This window comes from Lepisosteus platostomus, chromosome 15 (genome assembly GCF_059453375.1).
Source record: "Lepisosteus platostomus isolate fLepPlt1 chromosome 15, fLepPlt1.hap1, whole genome shotgun sequence".
Lineage (NCBI taxonomy): Eukaryota > Metazoa > Chordata > Actinopteri > Semionotiformes > Lepisosteidae > Lepisosteus > Lepisosteus platostomus.
In genome coordinates, this window is record NC_142625.1 from 18,148,691 (window position 1) to 18,167,384 (window position 18,694).

An 18,694-nucleotide genomic window follows, 5' to 3' on the forward strand; every position below is an offset into this window, starting at 1 on the left:
TCAAATAAGAACAAAAGCACCAGTTCTGTAGGTACTAGCACAGAAGCCTAATCATAGAAAAACGTTCTTAAGATTTAGATATTGATCACATAAAAGGATAAAGTGATAGCAGAAAAGGTTACTTATTTTGGAAATGTGATGCAGAACTCTTAGAACACCCAGAGGCAAATACAGCTTTTTTCTGAATTTGCAGATTTTTCTCAGTTGTCTCATGCCACTCCAGTCCAGTAAAAATAGTACCATATAGTACACCACAGAAAAGAGATGTATAATCTAGTGTTTAAATAGACATCTAGAATTTAGTCATTTTAAGTGGCGTACATTTAACACAACAGCTGGGTATTATGTGGGATTTACGGTTACATACTGATTAGCATTGCTGCCTGGCAGTGCTGGGGTCCTAGGTTCTAGCCCACACCTGAGGTGCTCTGCTTTCCTCCCATAAATCAAAGATATATGATACATTAGCTGGCTTCTGAGAAAACAAACCTTATTGTGTGTGCATGTCTCTGTGTGTGTGCCCTGCAAGGTACTAGTGTCCCATCCAGGGTGTATCCTGCCTTGCGCATGTTGCTTGCCAGGATAGGTTCCAGCTTCCCCACAATTGTAAATCAGATAAAGTGGTTAGAAATTATGTATTGCTGAAACTAGTATGTACTGCTGCTGAACCTGAGCTCAATACATCACCATGTGAAGAAAATTCTCTAATCCCATATCTAGACCAGAGTCAATTCCAAAACACTGCAAACTTATCAATAAAATATATTTTTAAGAGATTTATTTAAAGAAATATCAAAAGAACATTTACAGAATATGAATTTCTGAACAGTACTTTTTGGCAACATAGCAAACAACAATACTTGTTGGAAAAAGTGTAGCAAGTGCAGACAAATTATCTCCAACCACAATACTACTGCTATACTACTCAATACTACTTCCACACACTCCCTTGTTCCCACAAAATTAAACAGCAGAACATGTAGTAGAAGTTTTAGCCAAAATTAAATTATGCATGGCAACCAGCCTTTGACAGTATATGAGATGTGAAATCCAAACATTCACATGGATTCAGCTAAATCATATGATGCTCACACAAACACCCCCCCCCCCCATCATTCTCACAGCACTCTGTTTGAAGAGTCCATTTTTTTTTGATTAATGGATCAGTCTTGTCCTCTTAATCCACCTCTTCTATTGTGGGCCCTGACCCTGCCTGGGTCTGGCTTCCTCCTGGCATGCCTCCTGGCATCCCTCCCTGGTACAGCTTGGTGATGATGGGGTTGCACACTTTCTCCAGCTCTTTCAGCTGGTGCTCGTACTCCTCCTTCTCTGCCAGCTGGTTCTTCTCCAGCCAGGCAATGGTTTGGTTGCATTTCTCGACGACCTTCTTCTTGTCCTCCTCGCTGATCTTGCCTTTCATGTTTTCATCCTCCACACTGCTCTTCATGTTGAAGGCGTAGGACTCCAGGGCATTCTTGGCAGCGATCTTCTCCCTCTGGGCATCGTCATCTGCTTTGTACCTCTCGGCGTCCTGCACCATCTTCTCAATTTCCTCTTTGCTCAGCCGGCCCTTGTCATTGGTGATGGTGATCTTGTTCTCTTTGCCAGTGCTTTTGTCCACTGCAGACACGTTCAGAATGCCATTGGCGTCAATGTCAAAGGTCACCTCGATCTGTGGCACCCCTCGTGGGGCAGGGGGGATACCCGTCAGCTCAAACTTGCCCAGAAGGTTGTTGTCCTTGGTCATGGCTCTTTCCCCTTCATACACCTGGATCAGGACACCAGGCTGGTTGTCTGCATAAGTAGTGAAGGTCTGGGTTTGCTTGGTGGGAATGGTAGTGTTGCGCTTAATGAGGGCTGTCATGACTCCTCCTGCAGTCTCGATGCCCAACGACAGTGGAGCCACGTCCAGCAGCAGTAAGTCTTGCACATTCTCAGAGGTGTCGCCCATGAGGATGGCTGCCTGCACAGCTGCACCATAGGCCACAGCCTCATCGGGGTTGATGCTCTTGTTCAGCTCCCTGCCATTGAAGAAGTCCTGCAGCAGTTTCTGGATCCTGGGGATGCGAGTGGAGCCTCCAACAAGGACGATGTCATGAATTTGAGACTTGTCCATCTTGGCATCTCTGAGTGCCTTCTCAACCGGCTCCAAGGTCCCTCTGAAGAGGTCAGAGTTCATCTCCTCAAAACGAGCCCTGGTAATAGAGGTGTAGAAGTCAATGCCTTCATACAGAGAGTCGATTTCGATGCTGGCCTGAGAGCTGGAGGACAGGGTTCTCTTGGCTCTCTCACATGCGGTGCGCAGTCTCCTCAGTGCTCTTTTGCTCTGGCTGATGTCCTTCTTGTATTTCCTCTTGAACTCTTCCACAAAGTGGTTGACCATGCGGTTGTCAAAGTCCTCCCCACCCAGGTGTGTGTCCCCTGCTGTGGCCTTGACCTCAAAGATCCCATCCTCGATGGTAAGGATGGACACGTCAAAGGTGCCGCCACCCAGGTCAAAGATCAAAACGTTGCGCTCTCCTCTCTTGCCCTTATCCAGCCCGTAAGCGATGGCAGCTGCTGTGGGCTCATTGATGATTCTCAGCACATTCAGTCCAGTAATAACGCCGGCGTCTTTGGTCGCCTGGCGCTGGGAATCATTGAAGTAGGCAGGAACGGTGATGACGGCATTGGAGACTTTCTGTCCCAGGTACGCCTCGGCAATCTCCTTCATCTTAGTCAGGACCATAGAGGAGATCTCTTCTGGGTAGAAGGTCTTATTCTCTCCTTTGTACTCCACCTGCACCTTGGGCTTGCCTCCATCAGTGATCACCTTGAAGGGCCAGTGCTTCATATCCGACTGCACAACAGGGTCTTCGTACTTCCTGCCAATCAGCCGCTTCGCATCAAAGATGGTGTTATTGGGGTTCATGGCCACCTGGTTCTTGGCTGCATCTCCGATGAGCCTCTCCGTGTCAGTGAAGGCCACATAGCTCGGGGTGGTCCTGTTGCCCTGGTCGTTGGCGATGATCTCCACCTTGCCATGCTGGAACACCCCCACACAGGAGTAGGTGGTGCCCAGGTCGATCCCAATAGACACTCCCTTGGGTGCAGACATTTTTCTGGTCACTCTGTACAGTAACAGACAAGGATAATACTGGGTCAGCAGTGCGGTCTTTAAAAGTAAGTGAAGCCTCTATGTTTTTTCCAAATTGGTATAAATATTTTAGGTACTTTTTCAGAGATTTAGCAACTATTCAAAACTGACTGCTATCGCATTATAAAAATGAAACAAATAGAATGTTTTAATTTATACTTCAATTATAAAACTATAATTAAGAAAAATATTTTCTAATATTTACGTGTGGCTACAAGAAAGTGTCACAATTTATTGCAATATTTTGATTTTTCTTTATAAACACCTCGCCATTAAATCATTGTATAAATAAATAAATATAGTCTGTATTTGAAAACGTAGTGCATTTACCTAGTTTAATTAACTTGTTTAATCTATGGATTATTGAAATCGATTGAAATGATTACATTTTTATCATCCTCGACTTGAAAAAGAAGAATGCCCAAGGTCAATGTAATCAAGTGAACATTGTACCAAATCAAACAGATCGATCTCGCTGGGCATTTCAAATCAGAAACCCCCATTTATTTCTTTCGCACACAAATATAAAAACGACAAGGTTCTGCGTTAGACTCTGTAGTAACGGACAAAAGCAACGCAAACCGAGGCAGAAATAGGTCCAAAAAGTCCAAAATGAATACACCCTGAACCGGACGGATCTCTTGTATTCCTAAAGTTACAGGTCTAAAACACGATGTCATGAAATTCAAGAACGACAAAGTCAGAAAAGCAAGATGAACTTACAAAAAGCCGTTCCTCTTCCTAAGGGTTAAGGACGGGCGCTTCGTTGGGAGGCTGTGCTTTCCTCTCGGTCGGTCCGTCTGGGCTTCAGCGCTGCGCTCTGGCGTGTGAGCGGAGCGGCGTCTCGCCCTGGTTTAAGACTCCCAGCGCCCCGCTTCCAGAACAATCCAGTCAGCTCTCCGCGCTTCGCCGTCTCTCCCCGGGCAGCGGCGCCGCAGAAACATCCAGGGGCTTCGGTGCGAGTCCGCGGCTCTTACCGCGACCGATGAGCTCGGTGCGATTCTCTCGTAAAGCTTATTAAAAAAAGGAAAAAAAAAGTATTTTATCCGCAAAGATAAACCGAAGTGACTGTACTTTTAGGCTCCAGGCACATTCACCTAAAGTTTTAACCTTCCTAACGACTTTTCTTTTTTATCGGAGATGTGTTCTCTTATAACGACAAGAAAACAAAACGATTGTTGTTGATTTGTCACATAAAAGAGATACAAATAGATAATACTTTATTAATCCCGTAGGGAAATTGATGAAAATAAGAGTGGAGCTATCATCACATTATTATTATTATTATTATTATTATTATTATTATTATTATTATTATTATTATTATTATTATTATTTGCAGGAGTAGTCCTGGTGGTGAAAATATAGATTTATGTAGTGAGGATCTCAATACATTAAGTCGTAGTATTCGTTCATTCTCTGTTCTAAGATTTAGTTGGATGTACTGTAAATTATAAAACTTTGGAACTGTAGGTCATGTTTTCCTAAACTCTGAATATGTTGGTCTTGATTCATTTTTTGTTTAAAATTGGGGTTTGACAACTGGTGACGCTACGAGACACAAAACGTTTTCAAGTTTCCTGTCATTTGAGATAAATTACCAGACTGATCAAGAATGAATTTCTCGGTGTAACGAAGAACAGCGCTTTAACACAGTAATTCAGCACTATAAGTACAGAAGCAAATTCAATATCTGTGGAGGCGGACACTTATTAATCTGGGATCACTAATTAACAGTAAGTTCGTCGTAACGATTTGAGGTCTGTACGTTATGAATGACTTAGTTCAGCTCCAACCGTGTTGTTTCATTGGTTACCTTTTCTGGAAAGTGTACACTTGCCGGCGCTCCGATTCGTCAGTACCTTCCGGTCCTTTCGAGAACATTCTCAACGGTTCGCCTTGATTCGTCGTCAGAGACACACATGGCTACTGTTGTCAAGGTAAACAAAAACGTGCGTTTTTATTGGTCATGACTTTACCAGAGGATTCTGGAACAGCGGATGGCGAGATAAAAGCCAGGCTGCGGCTACAGTACGTACAGTACCAGAGTCAAGTACACTGGAGACCTGAAGTTGCGCCGGACAGGAGCTGATCAGGGAGCTTTAGTGGAGACGAACAGACGGTAAGATACTGCGCAACATTAGAAACTTTATTCTAAACAATGATGCGTACGACTTGGGACTTTTCAGTGTCTAATTTAAATGGATTCATATTTGTATGACAACGTAGTTGATAAAAGAAAATAGGAAAAGTGGTGATGTTTTAATTCTGCTGGTATTGGTGCCTTTGCTGACGGTAACTTGTAAAACAAGAATGGTTTATCGTGTGTTGAATTGTACCTTGGCGAGTAACGTAATAGCACCCGACTATAGCACGCAATCGATTAAATATTTCATAAAGACATAACACTTTTTTATTCTTTTGTAATCCTGTTTAGATTATAAATACACTGCGAAGTTGATTTTTTTTTATATTCAGAGAGAGCTGTCTGTTTTTGTCCGACGTCTATCTGATTTTCTTTTAACTTCAAAGCGTCAAATACTACGCATACAAATTAATTACTGTCTGTGGTCATTTGGTAGTTTTCATTGTACGAACACAGAAAACGAATAATTACAAGCCGTTTAGCGTGGTGAAAAGGAGGATTACGATGACATGATTATTTGACTAGAGGAGATAATCTCGTAATTTTCACTTTTTAGTGTAGTCTGCTATGCAGTGAAGCTGCAGTACGTTATGCTGCTCGGTGAGCCACTTCAGAAGTGTTAAAAGTAGCTTCCTCCCATGTGTAAAATGTGAGGTTATAGTAAATGTGCCCTGTGTGTAATTTAGTCCGGACGGCAGGGTTAACACTTTATGAACACCACCCAGGGATTTTAATGGACAAATTCATTTTTTTATGTTTAAGTGCAGATTTAAAACCCATGTCTCAAATTGTGAATGTAAATTATTTATAAAATGTTAAATTATTATTTATTTGGTCATCTTATTCATAGAGAAAGGTCACGTCACTCTATTTGTAAATTACAATTATAAATATGTATTATGCACCTTGATGATTTTAACAGTAAAAGTTACTGTGTATTTACAGAGTAACTACAAGAATGTCTGCACCCAAGGGAGTGTCTATTGGGATCGACCTGGGCACCACCTACTCCTGTGTGGGGGTGTTCCAGCATGGCAAGGTTGAGATCATCGCCAACGACCAGGGCAACAGGACCACCCCGAGCTATGTGGCCTTCACTGACACGGAGAGGCTCATTGGAGATGCAGCCAAGAACCAGGTGGCCATGAACCCCAATAACACCATCTTTGATGCGAAGCGGCTGATTGGCAGGAAGTATGAAGACCCTGTTGTGCAGTCGGATATGAAGCACTGGCCCTTCAAGGTGATCAGTGATGGAGGCAAGCCCAAGGTGCAGGTGGAGTACAAAGGAGAGAATAAGACCTTCTACCCAGAAGAGATCTCCTCTATGGTCCTGACTAAGATGAAGGAGATTGCCGAGGCGTACCTGGGACAGAAAGTCTCCAATGCCGTCATCACCGTTCCTGCCTACTTCAATGACTCCCAGCGCCAGGCGACCAAAGACGCCGGCGTTATTGCTGGAATGAATGTGCTGAGAATCATCAATGAGCCCACAGCAGCTGCCATCGCTTACGGGCTGGATAAGGGCAAGAGAGGAGAGCGCAACGTCTTGATCTTTGACCTGGGTGGCGGCACCTTTGACGTGTCCATCCTTACCATTGAGGACGGGATCTTTGAGGTCAAGGCCACGGCAGGGGACACGCACCTGGGTGGGGAGGACTTTGACAACCGCATGGTCAACCACTTTGTGGAAGAGTTCAAGAGGAAATACAAGAAGGACATCAGCCAGAACAAAAGAGCACTGAGGAGACTGCGCACTGCATGTGAGAGAGCCAAGAGAACCCTGTCCTCCAGCTCTCAGGCCAGCATCGAAATCGACTCTCTGTATGAAGGCATCGACTTCTACACCTCTATTACCAGGGCTCGTTTTGAGGAGATGAACTCCGACCTCTTCAGAGGGACCCTGGAGCCTGTTGAGAAGGCACTCAGAGATGCCAAGATGGACAAGTCTCAAATCCATGACATCGTCCTTGTTGGAGGCTCCACTCGCATCCCCAGGATCCAGAAACTGCTGCAGGACTTCTTCAATGGCAGGGAGCTGAACAAGAGCATCAACCCCGATGAGGCTGTGGCCTATGGTGCGGCTGTGCAGGCAGCCATCCTCATGGGCGACACCTCTGAGAATGTGCAAGACTTACTGCTGCTGGACGTGGCTCCACTGTCGTTGGGCATCGAGACTGCAGGAGGAGTCATGACAGCCCTCATTAAGCGCAACACTACCATTCCCACCAAGCAAACCCAGACATTCACTACTTATGCAGACAACCAGCCTGGTGTCCTGATCCAGGTGTACGAAGGGGAAAGAGCCATGACCAAGGACAACAACCTTCTGGGCAAGTTTGAGCTGACGGGTCTCCCCCCTGCCCCACGAGGGGTGCCACAGATCGAGGTGACCTTTGACATTGATGCCAATGGCATTCTGAACGTGTCTGCAGTGGACAAAAGCACTGGCAAAGAGAACAAGATCACCATCACCAATGACAAGGGCCGGCTGAGCAAAGAGGAAATTGAGAAGATGGTGCAGGACGCCGAGAGGTACAAAGCAGACGACGATGCCCAGAGGGAGAAGATCGCAGCCAAGAATGCCCTGGAGTCCTACGCCTTCAACATGAAGAGCAGTGTGGAGGATGAAAACATGAAAGGCAAGATCAGCGAGGAGGACAAGAAGAAGGTTGTCGAGAAATGCAACCAAACCATTGCCTGGCTGGAAAACAACCAGCTGGCAGAGAAGGAGGAGTACGAGCACCAGCTGAAAGAGCTGGAGAAAGTCTGCAACCCCATCATCACCAAGCTGTACCAGGGAGGGATGCCAGGAGGCATGCCAGCAGGAGGCTGTGGTAGCCAAGCACGGGCAGGCTCAGGGAATGCCTCCCAGGGGCCCACCATTGAGGAGGTGGATTAAAAGAACTGATACAGGCAAAGTTGTATGAAGGTTGTAAACATGAATGTGATGACAAGGCCTGCTGCTAAGAACTTTCAAAGAAAGTTGTGCAAACATTGCTGAAGAAACATTTGTTCCATAACTGTAGCAATTAGTTGTTATAGAAATTGTGGATTCATTCGTGATCTTCAAATGTTGTTGTCTCTTAAATCTGTGTACTTTATTTCCTTTTTGTGTACAGATGTATGTTTTTGTATTATATTTAAAATGTTTCTCATTTGTAAATCCAAGCACAGCATTTCATTTTTCCTAAAATAAAACAATTAACAGAACCTTCAGTGTGGGTTGTTTCCTGCAGCATACAACCTTTGGAAGTGATGGCAGGGTGGAATGGGGGTCACTGGATTAGACCTAAATACGCTCTGCAACAGAACTTGTGTTGCCCTCCATGAAATTCCTGCATTCAGGTAAAATATATTTCACAATTATGCATTGTGGTGTACAGGGTTTCATTCGTCTGACCAGAGAACATGCCCTCCACAGGTGTCTGCAGTGAAAAGATTTATATTGTATTATTTTGTGGGATGACCGCTCTTTGAAAGCTGCCTTATGTGGATTATAGTTATCCTGATGTAGACATTGTCAAATTGACCTGTTATAGTACCTTACAACAGAAGGGGTCAGTAATGAAGAAACAAATGTTGCTGTTCTGCTTTTTAGGTAGGGAATCAAATTGACTTTTTTTACAGCTGGGTCTGAGGTTAAGCTCTAAAGTATTAAGTAAACGTTTTTTACTCATATCCAGCACAATCTTTTTAAATTACAAAAGGCCCATGATGTATTATGGTGTTTGGTGGTCAGCACAAAAGAAATACTGTAAAGCAACAAGGTTATGTAGCCTATAACCAAGTGTCAGAAAGAATGTAGGAGAACCTTATTTTCCCATGTGCCAATTGTTTAAAAAAATCCCACTAAAATGTCACATTAACCCAATTACGACGTTTAACCCCAAATAGGAAAAGAATACTACTGGCATAACCTACTGTAATTAGTTCACCTTCCAGTGCAATGGAATTGTCTCTTTCTGACCAACACTACTACTATCTCCATTCTCTAACATGGCCCCCTCTATTTTAAAATAACCATAAAGCATCCTGCCACAGATGCCCATTGGACCTTTAATCTTAGTAAATCCAGTAAGGACAACATCTGGAAATAAATGCAGTTCTGAATATCTCCAACCCAGCACATATTACTGCTCTCACTACCTCACAGGTAAGGAAAGGGGCTCAGGCTTGTGCTGTCTGATCTGTCTGTGCTGTTAAATCTAGAATAAGAAAACAGCTCACACAACACAGTGCTCTCATATGATGGTGCCAGTGTTATGCCAGGTTTATTTTTTAATGAAACCAATAAAACCAGCAACCTTGCTAAGGAACGTCTTTGCTTCAGCTGCAAGCATGAAAGTCTTGCTAAAGAGACACAAATCTAATTGGCCCTTCATTACAGTTGCTATCTGATTCGGAAAAGAAACAAAAAATCTTATTACTCTGCCCAATGGCGGGCAAACAAAATCTGACATTCTCAAGAGTGCTAAAACATTACATTTGCTGGTTGGCAATATTCTCTTAAAAGACAGATTATAACTTAAACTGCGCATTTAAAAAAATAATTTTAAAATGGTTGTGATAATGAAACATCAGAATTGATCGATGTTTCTTGATATAGATCTATCACAGTTCAGTTATACATGCAAAGAGGTAAAAATCAGACAAAAGCAAATAAACATAATAGCAAATCACCATTGTATTTGCAAGGTTTATACTTTCTGTGAAGTATCATTTCTCATACTTACATTTAACAGCAGCAAAAAAATATCTATAATTTCTCTGGTTCCACTTAAAAACACTCACCAATAAAATGAGGTAATTGGATACAGGAGAGAAAAATGGTTTAGCCTTGGTAAAACCAGTCCCCTGTACTTGAAAGTAATAATGGCAAAATGTGAAAGTCAGCACCTGATCTGCCACACAGACCAGGCCTACAGTTAGTTACCATTTTTGGCATTTAAGTCATTATAAGGCAAAATCCCAACCAAGCAGCAAAGTGCCTTGCGGTTTATCTAATGGACACAGACTCAAGACCCAGACTGTTCAAATCCTGTTATCCAGGGCTCAGAGACATCTGTCCAGCACAGGGGCGGACAAGCTATGACTGAAAAATTCTTCTCAGGGTCCTGAAATCGGGAGCCTGCAAGACTCTTCACCGTACCAAGCTAGACATGATCCTGGCAGAGTCTTCCTCAGTGTACGATCTCCCGCTCATCACCCTCCTCTTCTCCTTCACTGTGGTGCAGGAGGGGCAGCTCCAGTTCAGGAGCCCCACCTTTACTGGTCTGCAGTCGGCTCTGGGAGACCTTTCCTGCAAGACACAGGCTGTTAACATTACCGAGGCAATGCTGGAAAAGCCAACCTGCCCTAAGAATCAAACCACAGGAGACAGCAGAACCCACATTTAGGATGTCCGTATTCTTGAAAGAAAAGGACAAAAAGATTGAATTCTGCAGTGAGTTTGAAGCCAAACTTCTCAAGACAGTAGAAGGGGTCAACAGCAAAAAATTAAAAATAAATCAAGAGTGGAATTTATTGATTTTGACCGATCCTTTTTTGCTCTAAACAGCACCCTGTTCAGCACCCTATTCAGGCCAGATGGAGATCATAGGAGCTTGTTATTCCTTAAGTGTTTACGGACTTTACATTCTTGATTTCTGTATTGAAGAGGAAAAAAAAAGGTTGTTTGGTATTCTGCAGCTTTGACAGCCATTTTATACAAGAAATATTAATCCTACATACTCAAATCAAGAGAAATCCCTTACCCTTGGAGTAATAGGTCTTGAGCCCCACATGAAGAGAGATGCCCGAGAGACAGACGGCAAAGCCCAACCAGTTAACAAGACTCATCCTGTCTCCCATGAGTGCTGCAGCCAGCAGCAGTGTGCACACTTCCTGTGGACAAAGGAGAGAAAGGTGAACACAGCAGACATTCTGAATATTAAAGAACAAGTAGTAAGGTTGAAGAAAACAAGCAATGGTTTGTTCCGATCTATAATACCTATATTGACCTAATACTGTTAAAGAAATATCCACAAATATGCACACCACTCTCTGGAGCCATCCTATGAATCGTTCAAAGTTATGGATAAAACATCCCATTAACACTGGCATGTTTAGAATTTAATCCACACACCGTGTACAAAAAATCTGTGGATCTCAACATATTTCATTCTTAATAGTGTTACACTAATGTTACACTACTTAAATAGTGTTATCCCGGTATCCTAGCCACATTTCTTATTGGCCTTTACCAATCATGGCCTCCTAATAATCGATATCTATAAATTGGCTTTATCACTCTGCTCTCCTCCTCATTGATAGCTGATGTGTGGTGAGTGATGTTATCCAGGTGGGGCTGCACATTGGTGGTGGTGGAGGGGAGCCCCCATTACCTGTAAAGCACTTTCTTTAGGTGGAGTGTCCAGAAAAGAGCTATACAAGTGTAAGGAATTATTATTACATGTTCTTTCCATATTTGGACAGTTTATTTCTCGGTTATCTGTATGCATCTGACACCCACAGAAATTGCACTGACTGGCTAAGATACTGGAATGTGCTCAAGCAACACGTGTGTTGTACAGTATTGTGGTGCCTGTTGCTGTGCCCACACAATGTTCCTCCCACTCAGTTCGGAGTGTGTGAGAGACACTGGTCATTGGCTCACCTTGAAGATGCCAGCGATGGAGAGGGTGAGGCTGGAGGTTTTGGAAACGAGCAGGAACTCGGAGAAGCCCAGCCCAAAAGCCAGGCACCCTCCTACAGACAAGGTCAGTAAGGAGTAGAGCAGGGGGGGCAGTTCACTGACCCGGAACAGCTTGACAGACACACACAGACTCAGCCCTGGAGAAAAATTCATTCACAAATCAACTGCAGATCAAACCTGATCGTAAATACTTCATACAGTGATATGAAAATAAAAAACTTTCTTCATAATCCTACTAATCTCATAAACACACCCGGTGATATCGCACAGGGAGGTGATAAAATGTAACAATTATCTCTGGGGAAAAAAAAGTGTATGAACAGAAGCAACAGCAGATCTTATATTGCAACTAACATTTTAACAAGCCTTTTCTGTTTTTAGAGATACCTGCCAAACATCAAACAAATTAAAGGAGAAAGGAGAACAGTGATATTAATAGAACTGTGTTGATCTATCAAATTATTAAAGGACTAGTTCAGTTCACTGATATGAAAGAAAGAGTACAGAGTACACAGATATGATCCTTCCTCCCTTCAGAACCAGTGCTTGACTACTCCACTGGAGGGCACCATCTTACCTTCATTGTAGAGGAAGAGTGGAAAGAGTCCGATAAGCATGAGGGGCTGCAGATGGTACATGGTGTCCACTGGGTTCTGCAATCCTGCAAAACAACAGCCCCCTTACACAACAGACTAGTAAGCAGAGCTGTTTGTACTGGGGAAGTTAAATAAACACATTCTGATTTTGACTATTCAGTGAAGTGCTCTTCTGTGTCTCAGTGGGACAACGCAGTAGTGCAACAGCCTAACAGCACACTGTGTCTATGACAGCACCTTCAGGATTAGCGTAGCATTTCTGGGCTCAGTAACTCACCCAGCTCTGCCTTCTGCATGAGGATCTGCGTGAGGGTCCAGCGGATTCCTCCAATGAATGAAGCCAACAAAACCAGCACGAAGCCCTCCATGTTAAACTGGGTTGACTCGTAAGTGAACATGAAGAGACCGCTGGCAATCAGGAGCACTACTGCAATCAGGAATGGGTTCTGCAGGCAGTGACAGGGTCAGAACCACAGGCAATGAAGACAAGTATGGCTTGATCACAAACGCATCCAAACCGCCCAGTACTGTGCTCTTTTACATCCATGAGCATGTAGCAGTTGTGAAGTAAGGTTGTACAGCTCTTGGAAGCAATCAATGATGTTCTATTAATTTTTTCTGAAATCTGTATCTTCCTTTACCTCATTATGAGCTTAATTTGTGCACTTCTAGTTTATCTCCTAATAAACAAATACCTATACACACTAAAGAACACAAGGGACTAATGCATTTTTAAAGGTTGGCACAATTTCTATTTTTTTACCATTAATATATTCATGTTCTACAGAGGACACACTGCAATACTGCAGGCATGCAATTAAAATGATCAAACTAAATTATAACAGTTTGTGAAGTAGCTACTCAACATCAGGTTTAAAATGATCTGTTAAGTAAGAATTCCCTATGCTTAAATCCTTCCCAAACAAAGAAACATACACACAGTCTTGACTATTGCAAGTGTTCATTATACTAATAGTTTGGTGCACTGTCACAGCCTCCATATTTTTTCCTGAGGGCAAACATACCGGCTCCTCTAGTCTGAAGACAAGTGAGAAGAAGAGGATAAACAAAACAGCTGAAGACTTGGTCATTGTGTACCTGAAATGAAGGAAAAGGGAATGGACATCAATTATTTCCAACACGGCATTACCACACCTGTCACTTTAACAACACTTATCAAATCAGCAGGTTTCGTAATAAAAAAATAAATAATTTGTCCCCCTTCCCCAAAATAGTTCCCCGAGACGAATTATGAATTATTTCATTTTTGAGGGACAAGGACTCTGTCCACTGCTAAATGGGAAAACAAAGAGCCCATCCTCACAGCTTTAAAGACTGTTGACTTCAGTGCTCTGTGCAGGTTTTCCAAGCCAACTCCCACATTACAGGAAATGTTGACTTGATCCTCGAAAAAGGACAACAGTATATTTTTTTCTTAAGGAAGCTGAAGTATTCTAAGGTCGATAATTCATTGTTGATTTTGTTCCATCGGTCCTTCCTTGAATCCGTTACGTTTACCCTGATCTGCTGGTTTGGCAACCTGAATCTGAGAGGCAAGAACAAACTGGGCAGCCTCATGAAAATGTGTCAGAAGGTTGTTGGTGCTGATCTTCCAGCCCTCTCCTCCATCTATTGTACACGTGTTTTGCATAAAGCAAATTCCATCTGCGACGATCCTCCACACCCCTTGTTTTAGCATTTCCAGTTACTCCCATCAGAACGCAGATACCGACTCCCCAACTCCAAACTCACCAGATTTAAGTTCTCATTCAAACCTGTAGCCATATTATTTCTTCTATCCATCTGTATACCAACACTGCTGCTGTAAATCAACTTGCCCTCTGGGGATAATGAAGACTCTCTTAAATTGTGCCTGTATGCCATGTTCTCTCTCAGACACATTTGCATTCAGGTCTTTATATTCTCACCAACTCATATTGTGTTCTTAATTACTATTCCAGATTCCACCCAGCTGGAAAAAGACATATTGGGGTGAAAACTGACCCTAAACAAGTAACTTTGGAATGTCCAATTTTAAGAAAATAACGCATGATGGGGCATTCCCACAGTCATGGTGTGTCACATGTTACTACTACCCCAGCTCAGCCCCCCAGACTTACAGGCTGATGGTGATGAACAGAAAGCTCCAGTTGGACAGGCCAATATCCAGGGCCGTGGCCACAGCTAAGACAAAAAAAAAAAAAACAACAAAAGAAAATGATATCCTCATCATATCCTCACTTCTGTTCTTCCACTAGCTCAAGGCATTCCAGACTGCCAATTGAAAAATTAGTAAATGACAAAAAATGGCACAATAACGAATACAAACCAAGTACAATTTTATGCACCCACTAAATTCACATATGATGTATCAAATGTAACAGATTAATTAAAAAAAGCATCTAGCTTCAACAGATGTACTTAATTCATTAAAGCATCAGTATAGCTAAAAAAGATTTCACTATTGTATAACCATATGGATCTAGTTCACGATTCAATAAATAAGGATAGTCTCAATAAATAATTAATAATATTCAATAAATAAGGATAGGGAACTCTTACTGCTCAGTAAAACATCCTAGATAAAGTGTTTCTCGGAGCAGTCCAGTGGGAAAGAAGGCCAAAGTCCTCAGAGAACAATGCCATCCAGATCTGGACTTTACCCAACGTGTGATAACTCCCGAACAGCCTGCACAACACGTCTTAGAGACGAGCAGCTGCACTCTGCTGAACAAACTCTGGGCTAAAGAGGAGCTGCATCCGAGCAGTGTGGCACTCATTCCCTTGTCAAGCTTCTACTGGACTGGCTTTTCCCCAAGTCTGAAGGTCTCTGGGAATGCAGGAGCCAGGCAATAACAGAGATCCCTTAAATCAAATTTATATTGACACAGAAACACCTTTCAGCATCTTCTGAAAGCAAACTGTTTCTATTATGAACGTGAACGTTAACAAGAGAGCCATCACACATCATGAACGCGTTGATCTATCTCCTCTCTTGTGTACAGGGAGCCGCCTCATCGCTGCTGGGGCTCGAGCCACATTCCGCACCTGTGGGAGCCACCTTGGTGAGGTACTGTGTCCAGGACAGCAGCACGCGGGGCTTGCCTGTCCAGCCCTGCATGGCGGAGCGAGTCAGAGCCGACAGGCAGAAGATCATGACGAGGTGCACCAGCGTCATGAAGAGGGGGAAGTGGAAGCCCTGCCAAGAGAGAGGAACACACACACGTGAGCCCCGGGCAGCCCTGCAGCGTGCCATCGCAGAGGAGGCTGAGCAGGCAGGCCAGGGCATGGAGAAGCCCGTGTACACAGTATTTACCTCTGTTACTCAGCAGCTTCACAGATGAAACTGACTGCCAGCAAACAGGTCAACAGCAAAGAACAGAAAGACTAAAATGTGCTTGTCAGCTTATGACCTGGGCAGATACACAACTGCAACTAACAGTGACTAATTCTATTGTCACTTTACATTAAAACAAAATTGTCATACTAAATCAATACTGGCATCACGGGATGCCCTGTGTCTTCCTTTGTACAGTTTTGGGAACCTAGCTTATCAATCACAGGAGCGATAGAAAAGTATTTAGTCATGGATTTATTCTTATTGTGAAACTGCTGAAAAACAGCTACACCACTGTACGTGAGACTCATCTTTAAACATTGAACGGAATACACTTACACCTACGGTTGCCTTACTGTTACTGTTATTGCTGGTCGACTGTTGAATCTTTAAGCATAAAACCCTCAAAAGCTTTTAGCCTGTGCTTACATCAAATATATTTGAATTTGGAATTACACAGCAAAATGCGGGGAAAATGTATCATTTGAAGGGAAGGAGAAACAGACTGCGTTTCTGTGTCAGTGTAAAGAGGACGTCACACAAGCCACAGCTCACAGAGAGAAACGTTTATGAAGAGAGTCCTGTTGCTGGCCACGTGTGAGCATCACTATATCATTTCTTGTAAACATCTCATTTAAATGCAACATTATCTAATTTAAACACAAGCAGTATCTTGTTTCAATGCAATATTGTCTCATTTTAATGCAAAACATTTGAATGCAAAACATTTGAATGCTAATAAGCTTCCGCACATCTCAGGAGGCGGTTCACTCGCAAGCCGAGATCCACTTGGCAGGAGAGGAACAATTCAGCACTGCCCAGCCTGGCCGATCTTGTTTTTAGGTGGGTAGCTGTGTCAGCATGCGTAGGCTGCAAAGGAACAAGTAATAGGTTTATTCCATGCTGGAAAAAAAAGAAGAAAAGAGAACACAACGTGTCACACCTGAAGAAGGCTCCACGGCCGAAACGTTGTGTTCTCTTTCTTCTTTTTTTCAGCATGGAATAAATCGATTACTTGATCGTGTTTTCAGGCTGGGAGACGTCTATCGAGTACACGCTATCGGCGGGGCCGCCCCGCGTTCACTCAGCCTCCTACCTTCATGAGCCACTTGTTGTAGAAGGTGATGCCGATGGAGAAGGCGTAGTAGAAGAGAACGAGGCCCACTGTGCGGGCAGCCCTCAGCAGGAGCTGCAGGGGCAGGGCCATGGCCGCCGCTGCGCGTTAGGAGCCGCACCGGGAGAGGAAGGCCATGGCGTCTCGTCCGGTGCGCTCGTCTCCTCCTCACCCGGCTGCCGCTGAAGGACAGGTCATGAGGGCATCAGGAAAGGGAATTTGCGCCGCAGTGTCACTCTGCCCCTACTCGAGCCCAGAGTAGGGGAACACCATCCGCTAATCGCAATAAAGCCCAATCCCAACCATCCCGGCCACAAACTGTGCTCTGGCCAGCGGTACCGCACTGTCAAAGCAAGGACCGCTGGACTCAAGACCAGCTTCTACCCCACTGCAGTGTGCATCCTCAACAACCCCTAACGCCAGGGCCCCAGACTCAATACACTTCTGCATTCAGCACTTCTTACATAGTCTACCCCCCTATCTCACTACTACATATTTATTTTTCCACAATAGATTTATTGTTCCTGTTGTCTACACTGTGTAGGGTTGTCTGTTGTACTGTGTATGTCCCGAGAGATCAGCGCGTACGTGTACATACAGTATGGCACTTTACTGTCTATCGAGACCAGAAAGCCAGGGCTTTAAAGAGTGACCTCCTAAGGAGGGTTTCAGAAGAGAGGAAGGGAAGAATTTCTGTGAGAAGCCGCATTAGTCCGCCCCAGACTGATGAGTAATGACGGCAGAGAGACTTTCAATCCGGAATCGAGAGGGACATGGCCCGTTTGTCTCCCTAGGAGCAGGACGTCAAGAGTGGCCTACGATAGAGCAGTACGTGCTACATTGAAACTACTCTGAAACCATTCAGGACATAAAGGGAGCAGGTGGAAAAAAAAAACAGCACTGCGGTCTGGCTTTACTTGTGCAAACCGAGCTCTTATTTACAGGTGATACAGTGCTAAACTCACGATAGCGGACACTTTATCGGCCCGCTGTAAAAGTCCGAAGTGAATGACAATTCACCAGTGTCGGATAATAATTGACCGATGCTGTTCACTCACAGTTATTTTTATCACCCTAACCTATAGCATCCTTATTTGTCCCATAAAGTAATTAAAACTAGTGAACTTAAGCTGTAGCCCGGTTTCCACATTACAAGTCACACTGCCAGCAGGCAGATACAGGGACATTTCGGACACTGAGTAGTTCTTTCATGAGTAGAAAACGCTAAGTTTAAAAAATGACCACAGTCTTATCAAGGAATATAAAACGTATTATACCATACTACTAATATAAAAAAATCGCTGTGCACCAATATTTACCTGTTGTAGAGGTGGGGCAAATTAATGCAAGTACTTACTGCAGCAGCTGTTTCCTTTCGTGATACCCCGTTAGGCCGTACAACCGATTAAATACAGGTTATTATCATTGTAACAGCGCGTAAGCACAAGAAGTGATTAAACCACCGTAAAAACTACCGTACAATGTTTAAAGTTTAGTCCTCTTTTCAGGTACAGTACATGCGTAGCTCCGTTACCGGCATGAAGAGAAACGTATTCTGACGTGTCCTGCCGTTGCAAAGCATGTTGGGAAGGGCTGCCGCGATAAGTATGGTTACGGCAAGACGTTTACCACCTACCGCCGCCGCCATTGCTGGTTACGGCAGCAAAG

General features: G+C 43.7%; 3 protein-coding genes across 7 annotated transcripts; 1 reads left to right on the forward strand and 2 right to left on the reverse strand.

Annotated features, from left to right (window-relative positions):
- Window positions 1-761: 761 nt before the first annotated feature.
- Window positions 762-5,097, reverse strand: LOC148648115 (heat shock 70 kDa protein-like). 2 transcript variants are annotated; one of them, XM_088608175.1, is made up of 3 exons: window positions 4,953-5,097; window positions 3,860-4,149; window positions 762-3,110 (listed from the first exon to the last, which is right to left on the reverse strand). In XM_088608175.1, exon 3 carries the CDS (start codon window positions 3,095-3,097, stop codon window positions 1,178-1,180), a length of 1,920 nt encoding a protein of 639 aa, XP_088464301.1. In that variant the 5' UTR covers window positions 3,098-3,110; window positions 3,860-4,149; window positions 4,953-5,097; the 3' UTR covers window positions 762-1,177. The 2 variants fall into 2 exon arrangements, with proteins under 2 accessions (XP_088464301.1, XP_088464300.1); XM_088608174.1 differs by having other exon boundaries at window positions 4,905-5,038.
- Window positions 5,098-6,215: 1,118 nt separating this feature from the next.
- LOC148648116 (heat shock 70 kDa protein) lies at window positions 6,216-8,495 on the forward strand. Its single transcript, XM_088608173.1, has one exon. The coding sequence runs from the start codon at window positions 6,241-6,243 to the stop codon at window positions 8,182-8,184; it is 1,944 nt and encodes a 647-aa protein (XP_088464299.1). The 5' UTR covers window positions 6,216-6,240; the 3' UTR covers window positions 8,185-8,495.
- Window positions 8,496-9,524: 1,029 nt separating this feature from the next.
- slc35h1 (solute carrier family 35 member H1) lies at window positions 9,525-18,613 on the reverse strand. 4 transcript variants are annotated; one of them, XM_088608179.1, is made up of 10 exons: window positions 18,507-18,613; window positions 17,009-17,208; window positions 15,624-15,774; window positions 14,696-14,759; window positions 13,601-13,673; window positions 12,853-13,021; window positions 12,557-12,640; window positions 11,941-12,116; window positions 11,039-11,168; window positions 9,525-10,584 (listed from the first exon to the last, which is right to left on the reverse strand). In XM_088608179.1, the coding sequence occupies exons 2-10, from the start codon at window positions 17,117-17,119 to the stop codon at window positions 10,466-10,468; spliced, it is 1,077 nt and encodes a 358-aa protein (XP_088464305.1). In that variant the 5' UTR covers window positions 17,120-17,208; window positions 18,507-18,613; the 3' UTR covers window positions 9,525-10,465. The 4 variants fall into 4 exon arrangements, with proteins under 4 accessions (XP_088464305.1, XP_088464304.1, XP_088464303.1 ...); XM_088608178.1 differs by having other exon boundaries at window positions 18,384-18,600; XM_088608177.1 differs by having other exon boundaries at window positions 18,346-18,600.
- Between the last annotated feature and the right edge of the window lie 81 nt (window positions 18,614-18,694).

Excerpts from the sequence above, each read along its gene's own strand:
- LOC148648115 (XM_088608175.1), bottom strand. The coding sequence starts at position 3,097 with ATGTCTGCACCCAAGGGAGTGTCTATTGGGATCGACCTGGGCACCACC.
- slc35h1 (XM_088608179.1), bottom strand. The coding sequence starts at position 17,119 with ATGGCCCTGCCCCTGCAGCTCCTGCTGAGGGCTGCCCGCACAGTGGGC. Across the intron at positions 14,760-15,623 it reads CACCAAGGTGGCTCCCACAG|CTGTGGCCACGGCCCTGGAT; the intron begins GTGCGGAATGTG and ends TTTTTGTCTTAG. Across the intron at positions 11,169-11,940 it reads CCATCGCTGGCATCTTCAAG|GAAGTGTGCACACTGCTGCT; the intron begins GTGAGCCAATGA and ends CTTTGTCCACAG.
- LOC148648116 (XM_088608173.1), top strand. The coding sequence starts at position 6,241 with ATGTCTGCACCCAAGGGAGTGTCTATTGGGATCGACCTGGGCACCACC.